This window comes from Diceros bicornis, chromosome 35, assembly GCF_020826845.1.
Source record: "Diceros bicornis minor isolate mBicDic1 chromosome 35, mDicBic1.mat.cur, whole genome shotgun sequence".
Lineage (NCBI taxonomy): Eukaryota > Metazoa > Chordata > Mammalia > Perissodactyla > Rhinocerotidae > Diceros > Diceros bicornis.
In genome coordinates, this window is record NC_080774.1 from 8,163,790 (window position 1) to 8,178,375 (window position 14,586).

Consider the following 14,586-nt stretch of genomic DNA (forward strand, 5'->3'; position numbering starts at 1 on the left):
GAGGGTAGAAGGGACAGAGCCACCAGCCCTGCCCAGCTGAGCCAGACACCGGCCCTCAGCACCCCGAGGCTGCTGACGACATGCTTTCTTGATTCAGTAAACATTGACTTTGTGCCTAGGACACAAGCCAGGCCAGGCTCTGGGAGCGAAGATTTGAGTTGGCCACTGCAAGCAAGAGGCAAGATGTTCCTCCTCACCTAGGGGGGTGGGAGGGCTGCACTGAGCCCTTCTCCCCTGGTGGAACTTCCTGGCCTGTGAGGTCCACTCTGGGACTGCCTCCACTCTGGTTTTCTCAGTTGGAAACCTAGACCCAAGGAGCTGGGGTGGGCAAGGCACCCCAGAAGGGGCAGAATAAGGAGGTGGGACCACCTCGCTTGCCTCCAGATTTGCCCTGAAAACAGAGAAAAGAAGGGAGAAAGTGTCTGGACTGGTGGAATGAGATCCAACTTCAGAAGCAAATAGGTCAGAGTTTGGATCTCTGTTCTTACCAGCTCTGCGACCTCTCAGACATATGTTCGCCAATCTGGGCCTCAGTTTCCCCACCAGTCCAGTGGGAATATCAATATCTCCTATTTGTGTATAAGGCAATGCAGCAGTAAAAGGTGTGGGCTCTATAGTCAGAATAACTTGGTTCACGTTCTTGTCCTACTCTGCCACTCGCTAACTACATGGCCTAGAAAAGGTCTCCAACCATCCAGGGCCCCACTCCCTGCATTGCTGGCTAAAGCTGACAGGCAGGGCTTAACTTAGCCTCAGACCTGGGGCTGGAGAGTTCTGAGAGGGCTTCTTGGAGAAGGTGGAAACTTGAGAGAGGCCCAGGGGGCCTGGCACGCTGAGGAAGGTAGGGGAGGGGTCCTTCCTGGTAGAGCCTGGCTCTGCTCCCTGGTGGGGAGGGAGAGACATGGGAGGGAGGAAGGAAGGAAAGAGGGAAGTAGTCTCAGGCACTTTCTTGCTGTTTGTCAGTTTTTCTCATCTGAAAAATGGGAATGTTGGACCGAATGCTCTTTGAGGTCATTACTAGCCATGATGATCTGTTTTTCTGTATTTAAAAAAAAAAAAAAAAAGGCTGGGGCTGGCCCCGTGGCATAGTGCTTAAGTTCAGCTCACTCTGCTTGGGTGGCCTGGGTTCACGGGTTCGGATCCCGGATGCGGATCCACACCACTTGTCAGCCACGCTGCAGTGGCAACCCACACACACAACAGAGGGAGACTGGCACAGATGCTAGCTTAGGGTGACTCTTCCTCAAGCAAAAAATGAGGAAGATTGGCAACAGTTGTTAGCTTGGAGTGAATTTCCTCAGCAGAAAAAAAAAAGAAAAAAAAGCCTGATGCAAGACATTTGGGGAGCCAAAATGCGAGAGGGTAGGGGGTACCCGTAGCACAGTCATGGGCTAAGACTGTCAGCATCAGAGGCTGGAAAAAGAGTTTCCAGGCAATGAGGCTGGTTGATAAAGTCAGTTCCCTGGGAAGGGGGCAAGATGGCTCAGCAATGAAGTTCCTGAGGACTGGAGTGAAGCTAGAGGCAGGGGGCTGTCCAGGAGCCCTCAGGTAAATGCCATGGCTGACCAGCAGTCACCACTCCATCTTCCAGGAAAGTGAGACCTGAGGACTCAGGTGTGAGGATGCTGGGGAGAGCCCTGGCCTTCCTCTTCCCAGAACCATCGGCTCCACCTTCCCACCACTCTGGAGATACTGAGAAGCTGAGGCAGGGCCATAACCTCTTTCCTGATACTCAGGCTGTGACAACGTCAAGGCCCCCTATTCTCCATCAGCCCCCCAAAACCCCAAAGAAACATAAGTAATCATAGCTAACATTAACAGAGATCTCACTGTGTCTAAGGCTCTATTTCAAAGACTTATGCTTAATCTGATTTAATCACCATCCCACTATTATTGCTTCCATTTTACGGATGGGGAGATTGAGGTTCAAATGGGTTCCGTGACTTTCCCCACTCACATAGTATGTAGCAGATCCAGGACTCAAACTCCCACGCCCATGCCTCTCACCACTATGGAATACAAACCTTTTATCTAAATATAAACCACACACTTGCTATGCAAACAGGGCTTCAAGACTAGTCCCTAATCTCCCTACAAATTCTCCCTAAATAAGAATTCCGGAGCCACCACTGCACTCAGGCTGCCCTTGGCTTCTGAGTTTTGAATTCTGGAGGGCAGAGATCGCAGTCTCAGCCGGGGATACTGGAAAGAGCGTGCCCTTGGCTTCTTGCCCTGGCCCTGCCCCCCAATGGCTAGTGGCCTTGGGGGAGTCACTCCCCACTCTGGGCCTGACAGCATCGCCCTGTCCAATGAGGCCGTGGCTGGATTAGAGGCCCCCAGGCCTGGGACCGTCCAGGGTTGGGATCAGCTCCCACTCCCAGGAAGGCCAAGGGGCCAGGGGCGGGACCTGCTCGGTGTTAAATATTTGTGTCCAGCACTCTGCCAGCCTCTTGTCCCAATCTTCCAGTAGGAGTCTGACCAAGATCAACCATGGTAAGTGCCTGCCTGGAGCCATGGCAGCCTTCCTCCAGTGGTACCATCTGCAGTGAGACTTCCAGAAATACCTTGTGTCCGAGCTTCCAAGTCTTACTGTCCTTTTCTTTCTCCTTAGACGACTTACAGCAACAAAGGAGAAAAGGTGAGCAGGAGGGGAAATGTGGGGTCTGGGTCTGGAAGGGGGTCAGAGTCCTGAGAGACTGGGATGCCAGCAAAGAGCAGGAGAGGAATAACTACAATGGACATGTGATGTCCATGATATGCACACTCAAGTTCATCTCTGGCCCCCCCAGAAGGAGCTGGACTCAACCTTGCCTGCCTAAGAAAAACTTTGACCTCTTCTTAAATTCCTACTAATCTCTTAAGCCTGTCTGGAAGATCTTTCTAAGGTCTAATTTAAATCTTTGTTGCTGTAGCATAATGCTGTTTCCCTCTGTGAAACCTGGGCACGCCTCCTGAGGGAGCTCCCCAATCCTGAACCCCCAGGAGCTCAATTTCTACATGAGAAACCTCTTTTGAGGTTTGGCAAGGCTGTGGGGGGTTTGGTGTCTCCCTGGTTCTGGGATTGAGCCTGTGACAAGGGAGGCGGCTAGGGGACACCTCCCCAGCTGCACTTTTCTAGACCCACTTCTAGGGACTCAGCCTCACCCCTTCTCTCCTTCTGCAGCCTGAGAGAGGCCGATTCCTCCACTTCCACTCCGTGACCTTCTGGGTTGGCAACGCCAAGCAGGTAGAAAGTGGTGCGAGGTCTTGGAGTGGACAGAGGGCAGGCAGGAGAACCTCCTGGACAGGGCAGCCCTCCAGCCGGGTCTGTGATTGGCCCCTGGGAGGGGAGGATCAGGGCCAGTATCAGAAAGGACAGACACTCTTTGGATCCTGTGTACACAATCAGGGCCGCGGACCCCAGCAGGAAACTTACCCGAGGTCAGAATGGGCCAGCAAGCAGCCTTTCTTCCCAGGAAGAACTCTGCACCTGGAGCAACAGGGCAAACAGGCTGAGGGGTCTAGAGGCTCTCAGCTGGGGACCCCCAAGGCTGGCCCTTCAACCCTTGTGAATCTGGTTGCAACTCTGTGATTCAGGCTGCATCATTCTACTGCAATAAGATGGGCTTCGAACCACTAGCCTACAAGGGCCTGGAGACCGGTTCCCGGGAGGTGGTCAGCCACGTGATCAAGCAAGAGAAGGTGAGTCCCTGCCCCAGGACTCCCACTCACCCAGGAGGCCAGCCTCTCTCCCCCTGCTGGTCTCTGAGCTTCCTGAGGGCCCTGGCACCTCTGGGTGAAGTAGACCGGAAGGCCCCTTTCTCCAGGCAGGCCCAATCCTCTTCCAGGATGCCTGGCGTGGCTAGGGGAGCACGGGCTGGCCCCTCCACCCGGCACCTTTGTACAACACGCAATAGGGACCTTCTTAGTTTTGTCTCCTTCTTGGCCTGGCCCGGTGCTGGCCTCACAGACATTCAGGAAAAGCTGGCAGAGGCCTCGACGTCAGAGCTGGAAGTCTGAGCAGTGCCCTGGTCCATGGGACTCCCAGGGCTCTCCCCCATGGGGACGCCTGACCCAGCAGCTTGTCTCAGGACTCCAGGCGGGTCTGGCACGCGAGAAGCCCCCATCCCTCAGGACCAGGGTGGGAAGCTAAGGCAGAGAAGGGACTGGAACCCAGGGACAAGGAGTCCTGCCTGGCTGGGAGGGGTAATCTGGTCCTAACGCCCCTCCAGGGGTATCTCACTGGTGGGCAGGGAGGAGAGGATGGAGGCGCACTCATCTGAGCCACCAGCTCACCTCCTTTCTTCTCTATTTCTCAGATTATATTTGTCTTCTCCTCCGCCCTCAACCCCTGGAACAAAGGTGAGGGGGCCCCGGGGGGTTTGGGGTGGCAGGAGGTGGAGACATGGTACTGTCGGTGGGGTTGGGGTTCAGAGAGGGGGCCTCAGCTGAGAAGGAGATGGAGCCCAGAAGGCTGAGAGCACAGGTGAGGGGGCCATGACTCCAGTGCCACCCACCTCCCCTGCTGGCCACAGAGATGGGCGATCACCTGGTGAAACATGGCGACGGAGTGAAGGATATCGCCTTTGAGGTGGAAGATTGTGACTACATCGTGCAGGTGAGACCGCACCTGGTCTGGCACAGAGATGAAGCAATAAGGCTTGGCCTGCCCTCTGTCTGCTGTTGGGACCCCTATAAGTCAGGGCTGGAGGGACACTGCCATGTCACAGTGATGAGCCCAGACACTGATGTGACACACACCTGAGTTCCAGGGTGCCCTGCCCCTTACTCACTGTGAGTTCCTCTCTCTGAGCCTGTTTCCACATCTGCAAAATGGGGATAACCACAGCACCTATCGCGCTGAGTTGTGACCAAGAGGAAATGAGATCATAATTACCATTTCTTGAGCACGACTCTGAACCCAACACTGTACTCAAGAGGCAGTTTAGAGGTTCAGAGCGCAGATTCCAGAGGCAGACCGCCTGGGTCTGAATCTTATTAGCTGTGTGACACTGGGCAAGTGACTTAACTTCTCTGTGCCTCACTTTCCTCACCTGTAAAATGGAGCTGATAATAGTGCCTTTCGTATACTGTTGCCATGAGGATTAAAGAGCTTAACACCTACAACAGGGCCTGACATGTGATAACAATAGACATGTAGTAAGTAAGGTTTTTCTAAATAAATGCATGAATCATGCGTGTGAGGCACTTGGCAGAGGGTCTGACACACAGTAGGTACTCAATAAATGCAGCTTGTATTCTTCTTATCCAACCACCCTTTTTACAGATGAGGAAACTGAGGACTGGAGAGGGGGAAGGACCACAGAGTGAGTTAGCAAGGCAGGACAGACCCCTGCTCCCACCTGGTTTGTCTCCCATAGCCCTAACTCTGGGCCTGGGCCTCAGTTTCCCTATCTGCCAAATGGGCATGAAGCACAGGTATTGGGGTGACAACTGAAGGAGCTGGGGTTCCTGCCTGGGGCAGGGAAAACTGGAGGAGGCTGCCGCGGGACCATGCAGAGGCGACCCAGCAGGAGCTCCGGGAGGGTCCAGCGCTGACAGCCTCCCCTACCCCATCTCCTCTGCAGAAAGCCCGGGAACAGGGTGCCAAAATCGTGCGGGAGCCCTGGGTTGAGCAAGATAAGTTTGGGAAGGTGAAGCTTGCTGTGCTGCAAACGGTAAGTTAACTTGGGTGCCCCACCCCTCCTGTTGTCAGCACCCACTGAGATGCCCAGATTCCCCCTCTCGGCAGCCCCCAACTCCATTATGTCACCCCACCCTCGTGCCTCAAAGCACAGACAGTCTCCCTCAAGTCTGACCACCTGTAAGTCTTGGCCAGTGTGCAGAGGCTGGTGAGAGCTACCGGTCACCCCTGGGGCTTCCTTTCCTCCCCAGCAGGGGTGACAGCACAGGGTGTAAGGTGCAGGCAGGGGCTCTGAAGAAAGGGGAAGGGTGGGGTCTGGGGAAGCCCCATCCCGCACTAGCTGTGTGACTCTGGGCAAATCTCTTCACGTCTCTGCGACTCCGTTTAAATGAGCAGGGACTGGAGCTGGACCCTAACCCACACTCCTTAACCTTTCTGTGCCTCAGTGTCTTCAGCTCTAACCTAGGGCTGTTGCGAGGATCACGTGAGACCATTCGCGTACAGCCCTTAGAACAACAGGGCCCGGCATATCGTAGACACACAGCAAAGGTTACCAGGTCTGTCTGGCCTCTGTTACTGTCATCCACAGAGAGTCATAGGCCCTACCTCCTCAAGATTAAACATAACTTAAAGACTGTTAAGATGACTGAAAGAGCCCTTTGGTATAATTGATGCAATGCCCTCATCCATCCTTCATTTAGTCCACACATTTTTACTGAGCACCTACTATGAGCCAGGCACTGCCCTGGGTGCTGGGGACACCATGACGAGCAAAGCAGCATCCCTGTCCTCACAGAGCGTCCGGTCCCGTGGGGCAGACAGACTGTCAAAGAAATTCCCAAACAAATGACAGATTGCAGTTCATTTCAGAAAGGGGGGTAACTTGCCCCAGATCACACACCGAGTTAGGGCCCCACCTGGGTTGGAACCCAGGGCTGTGCCGGCGCCGTGATGCACGGCCTGGCCTCAGCGGGGATGGGAGCACAGGGGCCGAGCCAGGCTGTTTCCGCCCACAGTACGGGGACACGACACACACCCTGGTGGAGAAGATGAACTACACCGGCCGGTTCTTGCCTGGATTCGAGGCCCCAATATTCAGGGACCCTGTGCTCTCCAAGCTGTGAGTGCCTCTCTCCTCGATGCAGACGGGCTTCTCTAAGGGGGCAGAGCATTGGGCGCCTGCCTGGGAGCTCCTGAGGGTCCCCAAGCGTGGCTTGAAGAGGCGGCATAGAGGCTAAGAGCATAGGCTCTAGAATCAGGCTGCCTGGGTTCAAATCCCAGCTCTGTCACATAGTAGCTATTTAACCTCAGCAAGTTACTTTATTCCTCTATGCCTCAGTTTCTTCATCTGTAAAAAGGGGCTAGTAATTGTGTGTGAGGTGACAAAAATAGAGTGCCCGTAGTAAGTGCTACATACGTGTGAGCTATTATTGTTGTTGAGGGGCCAGTGGGCCGGGGGTGGGGGGTTCAGGGTGTAGCCTTGTCCTCACCCCCACCCATCCCTCTCCCAGGCCCAACTGCAGTCTTGAGATAATCGATCACATCGTGGGAAACCAGCCTGATCAGGAGATGGAGTCGGCCTCTGAATGGTGAGTCCCCGGCCTAAGCCCTTCCCACAAAGGTGACAGGCCCTCACAGTGGACAGGCCCACGCCCCACTTCTTGTTGGGAAATAAAGAGCAAGGTGGAGGGAAGTTAGCCTGAGGTCACCAATTCATCTGCTCCCTGTAAAGCTGTCACCATGGAGACCAGAGGATGTAAGGCCCAAAGTGATCCACAGGTCCTCCCTCTGAGGAACCTGAGAGAATCGGCACGGGGGCTCTCAAAGTCCAGGAAGCTTGGAGGAAGACTGTCACCGCCCAAACAGCACCCTTGTGCAAATCAGATGCAGAGACCCTTCTCGAAGCCCTCCCATCCTGGAGTGCTAGCAGGCTGCCATACTACGGATCTTGTTACTAGACACTTTACTTCCACCTGCAGGAAAATTGTCACAATAAAGGTACAAATCTGCGACACATATGATGTGAATGGTGGTTCCTTTATGGCGCCTGCTCAGGGAACAAATTCTAGAAGGTGGAAATAGGGGCGGGGAGCCAGTCCTCAGCTCGCACTCAGAGCCGACGTGTCCCTCCGGCCACCCTGCAGGTACCTGAGGAACCTGCAGTTCCACCGTTTCTGGTCCGTGGATGACACGCAGGTGCACACAGAATACAGCTCTCTGCGTTCCATCGTGGTGGCCAATTACGAGGAGTCCATCAAAATGCCCATTAATGAGCCAGCACCGGGCAGGAAGAAGTCCCAGATCCAGGTGGGGCCTGCCCTGGGCCCTGGGGGCCTGGTTGGGAAAAAGAGAGCAGGAAGAGGTTTGAGGGCTCTCGTGGGGGCAGGGTGTGGGGGATGGGGGCCAATGACAGTAGTTTCCTTGTTTCCCTCCTGCAGGAATATGTGGACTATAACGGGGGCGCTGGGGTCCAGCACATCGCTCTCAAGACCCAAGACATCATCTCGGCGGTTAGAAACCCATTCCTGGCCCTAACTCACCTCCCACTCGGCTCCAGAGGCAATCTCTGCAAAGTAGAGGGGGCTGGGGGTTTGCGGTCCTGGGCCCCTTTCACCGGCCCAGAGGGCTGACAGGGCTCCCCTACTGGTGCCTGCCACTTGGGTGCAGGCACATTCCCTCCCTGGAGAGCTTGGTCTCTGCAGAACACACTTGGCTTTAGACGTAGCAGGTGCCAGAGTAACAGGAAGCCTGAATTCTAGTCCCGGTTCTGCAAGTGACTGACTATCTGTGTGTCCCTGGGGGAGTCACCCCCCCTCTCTGGGCTTCAGTTGCCTCACCTTGAAAATGAGGCTACTAGGCTACAAGATCCATTAGGTCCTTTGAGCCAAACTAAATGTCCTGAGTCTGTGGACCCAGCCCGTGGGGAGGAGGCTGGGGCTACCTGTTCCTTATGGGACAGAGTATGGCAGAGTGGACAATAGCCTGGACTGTCCCATTCAATCCTGGCCCAACCAAGAATTCACTGCGTGACCTCGGCAACTTCATTCATTCATTCATTCATTCGCTCAGTAGATGATTAATGAGCACCCGTTATGTGCCAGGCACTGTTTTAGGTACTTGGGATACATCAGGCAATAGTGTCTGCCCTTACAGAGGCAGAAAATGAAATAAGGAAAACACGTGTTAGATGATAGTGCGTGCTCTGGAGGAAAATAAAGCAGGCCAACGGGAGAGGGAGGGTGAAGGACACGGTGTTTTTAAGCAGGGCGGTCACAAATGGCCTCACTGAGAGGGAGACTTGAGAATGCAGAGTTGAAAGAGGAGAAGGATGTGGAAATCTGGGAAAAGTGCTCCAGGCAGAAGGGACCAGCAGGGCAGAGGAAGGTTGAAGGAACAGCAGGAAGGTCAGTGTGGCTGGGGCAGAATGAGCAAGCAGAGCAGGGTAGGAGACGAGGTCAGAAGCCAGGAGTGGGGCAGACGGTGGGAGCTATCATGAGAGCTTTGAATGTGACTCTGAGGTGGGACACCACGGTGGGGTAAGCAGAGGGATGACATTATTTGACTTGTATTTTAATAAAATCACTTTGGCTGCTATGTTGAAAATAGATCTTTAATCTCTCAGTGCCTCAGTTTCCCCAGCTATGAAATGGGGATGATAATTGTCCAGGTGTCTCAAAAGATGCCTACATGGACGTAATGAGGTAACACATTGAAAGTGCTGGGGACAGGCAGAGTGAGCGTTCCATACATGGTAGCAACGCCTGTTCTTCCTAGGGGGGCCCACAAGGCCTAGGGGAGGAAGGGCATGAGGTCACACTGCATCCTGGCCATTGCAGGGAGCTAGGATAGGGACCCTGCCTCCTCCTGGCCCAGCACCTCCACCTGGCTGGGGGTGCTGAGCGTGGAGGAAGGAGGCTAACCCTGACCCTGCTCTAAGACAGATTCGCCACTTGAGAGAGAGAGGCGTGGAGTTCTTGGCTGTTCCGTCCACATACTACAGACAACTGCGGGAGAATCTCAAGTCAGCCAAGATCCGGGTGAAGGAGAGCCTCGATGTCCTGGAGGTGAGGCTAGTGCAGGATGCTCGGTCAGCTGGGGAGAACGAGCCCCGAGCTCCATCTCGCCTCACAAATATTGTCTAAGCCTGTACCCTCCATCAGGCTCCAGGACACAGAGGGAAAACCAGACCATGTCCCTGCCATCATGGGACATGCATTCTAGTGGCGAGACAGACGACAAACAAGTCACACAAACACCATCAGAGACAGAGATGGTGCTGTGCAGAAAGTTGAAACAGGCTATGACAGAGGGACCTACAGTTACTTTACAGGAGGTGATCAGGGAGGACCTCTCTGAGGAAGTGACATTTCAGTGGAATCTAGATGATGAGAGGGAGTTGGCGGTGTGAAGGGCTGGGGAAAGAGTGGTCCTGGTAGAGGGAACAGCAAGTGCAAAGGTCCTGAGGCCGGAGTAAGCTCCGAGTGTCTGAGGAACAGAAAGCCTCGAGAGGATGAAAGGAAGTGTTTGAGGAGTGACCTTGCTCATAGACTTAGGCAGGGGCCGATTCCTCTTGTACGCTATTTAGGAGTTTGGATTTTGTTCTTCTGTGACCAGAAACCACTGGAGGGTTTTGGGGTTTTGTTTTTAACAGCTTTATTGATATATAAGTCACATAACACATAAGTCACTCTTTTCAAGTGTGCAATTCAGCACACTGAATTTTAGCCATTCACTGTGTTGCACAACCATCATCAAAATCAATTTTAGAACATTTTCATCACTCTAAAAAGAACCTTCACACTCCATAGCCATCACCTCCCCATCCCTCCATTCCTCCTCCCCCAACCCCAGCCCTAGGCAACCATTTATCTATCTTCTGTCTCTACAGATTTGCCTTTACTGAACATGTCATACGAACGGAGTCATACAATATAGGGTCTTTCGTGTCTGGCTTCTTTCACTCGGCATACACATGTCACAGTGTAGCATGTGTCAGTACTGCATTCCTTTCTATGGCAGAACGGCAGAATACCCATTGCATGGGTAAATCACATTTTGCTTACCCATTCATCAGCTGATGGACATTTGGGTTGTTTCCGCTTTTTGGCTATTGTGAATAATGCTGCTATGATCGTTCATGTACAAGTTTTTGTGTGAACACATGTTTTTAATTTTCTTGGGTCTACACCTAGGAGTGGAATTGCTCTAACTCACCTTTTGAGGAACTGCCAGTTTTCCACCGCAGCTGTACCATTTTACTTTCCCATCAGCAACATATGAGGGTTCCGATTTCCACTGGAGGGTTTTAAACATGGGATCTGACTTTTCAAAGATCCTACTGATGTCTGTGGAGGGGGATGGATTGTAAGGAGGCGAGGAGGGAGACCTGTGTAGAGGCCCCTGGCGTGGTCCAGGCCAGCCTTGATGGTGGCCTACACAGGGACTGTGGCACGAGGTGGTAACGGGACAATTTGGGGATCTATTTGGAGGTGTCTGGAACTGCTGGAGAAAGGGCCTTTCCCGGCTTTGGGGGTGCAGGAGCCTCTATGGACTTTCTAAGGATCCCACTATGCCAGCCGCCCCATAACCCAGCCCCGTGTCTCCCACCCAGGAGCTGAAAATCTTGGTGGACTATGACGAGAAGGGCTACCTCCTGCAGATCTTCACCAAGCCCATGCAGGACCGGCCCACGCTCTTCCTGGAAGTCATCCAGCGCCACAACCACCAGGTATCGCCTGTCCCCAGCAAGCCCGAGGGCATGCAGGGTAGCACGGTTGGCTTTCTGGTCACTTCCTCTCTCCCGCTCCAGGGTTTTGGAGCCGGCAACTTCAACTCACTGTTCAAGGCTTTCGAAGAGGAGCAGGACCTGCGGGGCAACCTCACCGACATGGACACCAACGAGGTGGTGCCCGGCAAGTAGGCCCCGCCGGTCCCGCCTGCCCCGCCCGCCGGCGCAGGGTGGGCCACGCCCCCTAGTCTTGGAACAGGCCCACCCCACAGGCCCCGAACCGCAAGCCCTCCTTAGTGGCCATTCCCTTTAGACTCCGCCCACCAGCCGGCTCCGGGACCTCCCCCAAGGCTCCGCCCACCTCCTGACCACGCCCCCTCCCTGCTCCCGCCCTCCGGAATAAAGCCGACCTGGGTCCCGCGCGGTGGTCTGGTGTTTGCGCCGGGCTGGAGCGGTGACGCCCTTTGGCCGCCAGGGGGAGCTCAGGGCGGCAGCGCTGCAGGAGGCGTCCGCGTTAGGGGTTCGGAGGCCAGAAGGCGCCGGGTGCAAGCGCTTTGCTAAAGACGGCGCCGGTTGGGGGGAATTCTGGAACCAAGGGGTGCAGAGGGCTTACCACTCATAGAGTGGTAAAGGCTATTAGGAAAATAAAGCAGGTGATGAGATTGTGTGGAGATGAAGCTGGGAGGGGGACTAATTTCCATCGAGGGACGGCCTCTCTGGGGAGGTGACATTTGGGAGCCACGCACCGGAAAATCTGGGGAAAGAGCATCCTAGGAAGAGGAAACAGCAAGAGTAAAGGCCGTAGGGTGGGATCGTGCTTGATAGCGTCCTGTCTGATGGCTTTATGATCTCTGAAGATAAACTGTCCCCAACTTTGCTGCCCTGAGCCCAAACTTCTGGGCATAGGAGGGGGGAGGGTGTTAGCCAAGGGACTTCGGGGCAGCATCCTTGCTCAGCAACCACAGGACATGGTTCCTGGTCTGAGAGGGAGAGCAGGTAGGAGGGATCTGAGCCCCTCAGCTTCTGCCCTCTGCCTTCAGCGTGGGAGTCACCCCTCCCCCCACTCCCATGCAGCTCCACTCCCCTCAGCCTTGCTCCCAGTGAGGACTCCCTTTGGAAAGAGGCTAGTTCATACTCAAGTGTGAGTGACCCTTGCAAAGAAATGACACAGTTGGGAGAGGAGCTACTGGTCCTAAAACTCTTACAAGGAAATTTTTCTTCAAAACCAGAGAAGAGAAGGTGGGGACAAATTGGGTCTCTTTCCTTCTGCTTCTGATGCTGGACAGCCCTCCCTGAGGATGAGTCAACTCAGAATAGGAGCAGGTGGATCTCAGTATAAGAAGAAAATCTGAGTTAGTATAACGGGGAATTGGGGGATTTTTTTCAGGTTAGAGAAGTCAGGACTTCTGGGATCATGCACTTCAGAAATGAAAAGAACAGCAGTGAGAAGCCAGAGGAACAATGGCAGGCCCCCGTGCTGCTAGTTAAAAATACCCTCCCTCTATTTTCCCATGGCTTATGCAAAGAAGGGAAATTCTGTACCCCAAGAGGTTGCAAACTGGTGGCTGATGGGCCAAATCTGGCTCACAGATGTATTTTATTTTGTTTGCCTGGTTTTAAACAAATTTGAGTCAACATTTCAGAAGGCTGAAATATTTCACATACGAATTCTAGGATTCTGGTTCTTCTTGGAACACCCGGGCATTCTAGGCTTGCTTTCCTACCCAGCAACAATCAGCTGGTGCCAGGCCATGGGTGCTTCTTTAGATGGGGCATGAGCAGAGCAGATTTGCATCATCTGAGCACAAACTAGGGAGCCGGATTGCCTGGGTTCACACCCCAGATCAGCCGCTTGCCAGCTGTGTGAACTTGGGCAAGCGACCTCTCAGTACCTCGGTTTTCCTCATCTGTTAAATGGGGATGATAACAATACCCACCTCCTAGTGCTGCTGTGAGTTTAATATCAAAGATGTTTAAAACAGTGGCTGGCATCGTGTCAGTGCTGTGTGTGCTCTTGTTATTTCTGGCAAGGGGCCTAGGGGAGGGGCTCTTGCCCAAGTCTACCTGGCATCTCCCACCCCACCCTAGTCTGCCCTGTGCATGCAGATGTCTGGAGTTGGAGCCCCCACAGCAGAACCAGTGAAGGAAGGACTTATCCTGTGGGACTGAGGAGGGGCAGAGGGAGAGGTGGATGGATTTGAAGAATATGGGAAAAGGAGAACCATCGACTTGGTAGCTGAGGGAAAAGGAGAAGGCCAGGATTTCCAGGTGTCGAGCTCAGGTAACCTGTGGCAGCCGTGGTGGGTGGAGGTGAGGAGTAGGAGTGCCACTGACAGAGGTGGAAAATACGGCAGGAGGAGCAGGTTTGAGAGGGAAGTCAAAGGAAACTCAAACTTGGATGTGTTTTCCTCGTGTGCCTTGGCCTGGACGCCCTGGGTTGTCCTCGTGCTGCCCTGCAAGGCCCTACAGCATCTGCCTCCCTCATTCCCCCACTTGGTACCTCTCGGACCTCATTTCCTTTACTTTCCCCTTCCCTCACTCAGCTGCAGCCACGCAGGCCCCCTTGGTGGTCCTCACATACACCAGGTGGGCTCCTGCCTCAGGACCTTTGCACACATTGCTCCTTCTGCCTGGAATACCCTTCCCCCAGCTGTTCACAGGGCAGACTCCCTTATCTCCTTTGAGTTTTGTTCACATGTCAGTTAAGTGCACTTTCCTGACCACACTCTTTAAAATTTCACTCCCCTCCCAACTGACACCCTCTTCTCGTAGCTATTTTTCTCCTTACTATAGCATTTGTTCATGTTTGACTCACCCACAAGAACACAATTACTATGAAGACAGGGAGTGTCTTTTCTCTGTTCCTATATCCCCAGTGTCTAGAGGAGTATCTGGCACATAGTGGTGCTCAATAAATATTGGTTGAATGAATGAATGAATGGCCAGCAGCTGCCTCTATCTTCTTTCCTGGCCCTGCCTGACCCTCAGCTCATTTTCTGTTCCCACAAATCCACCTTCCGTGGTGTTCACCTGTTCAGACGTACAATTCTGAAAACCAGCCCAGCACTAGCGGATATCTACCCTGCCTTCATTTCTTTGCTCACAAGTGAGACTGCAAAGAACATTCTTGTCCATATTGTTGCCTGCTTGTGGCTGTTACGCTCAATTCCTGATAGTGGAATATTTCGGCCGAGTCTATGTGCATTTTAAGGCCTGATTGTGGACAGCTAATGTT

At 53.6% G+C, this 14,586-nt stretch overlaps 1 protein-coding gene across 1 annotated transcript; it reads left to right on the forward strand.

Annotated features, from left to right (window-relative positions):
* The first annotated feature begins 2,433 nt into the window (after positions 1–2,433).
* HPD (4-hydroxyphenylpyruvate dioxygenase) lies at positions 2,434–11,766 on the forward strand. The gene is made up of 14 exons (XM_058532269.1): positions 2,434–2,493; positions 2,612–2,638; positions 3,164–3,226; positions 3,577–3,681; positions 4,299–4,341; positions 4,515–4,597; positions 5,568–5,657; positions 6,640–6,743; positions 7,135–7,212; positions 7,768–7,930; positions 8,062–8,133; positions 9,565–9,687; positions 11,235–11,351; positions 11,433–11,766. The coding sequence occupies exons 1-14, from the start codon at positions 2,491–2,493 to the stop codon at positions 11,541–11,543; spliced, it is 1,182 nt and encodes a 393-aa protein (XP_058388252.1). The 5' UTR covers positions 2,434–2,490; the 3' UTR covers positions 11,544–11,766.
* The last annotated feature ends 2,820 nt before the right edge of the window (positions 11,767–14,586 follow it).

Bases quoted from the DNA above. Each gene is read 5' to 3' on its own strand.
- HPD (XM_058532269.1), top strand. The intron at 5,658-6,639 runs GTAAGTTAACTT...TTCCGCCCACAG, and splicing joins AGCTTGCTGTGCTGCAAACG to TACGGGGACACGACACACAC. The intron at 11,352-11,432 runs GTATCGCCTGTC...CTCCCGCTCCAG, and splicing joins TCCAGCGCCACAACCACCAG to GGTTTTGGAGCCGGCAACTT.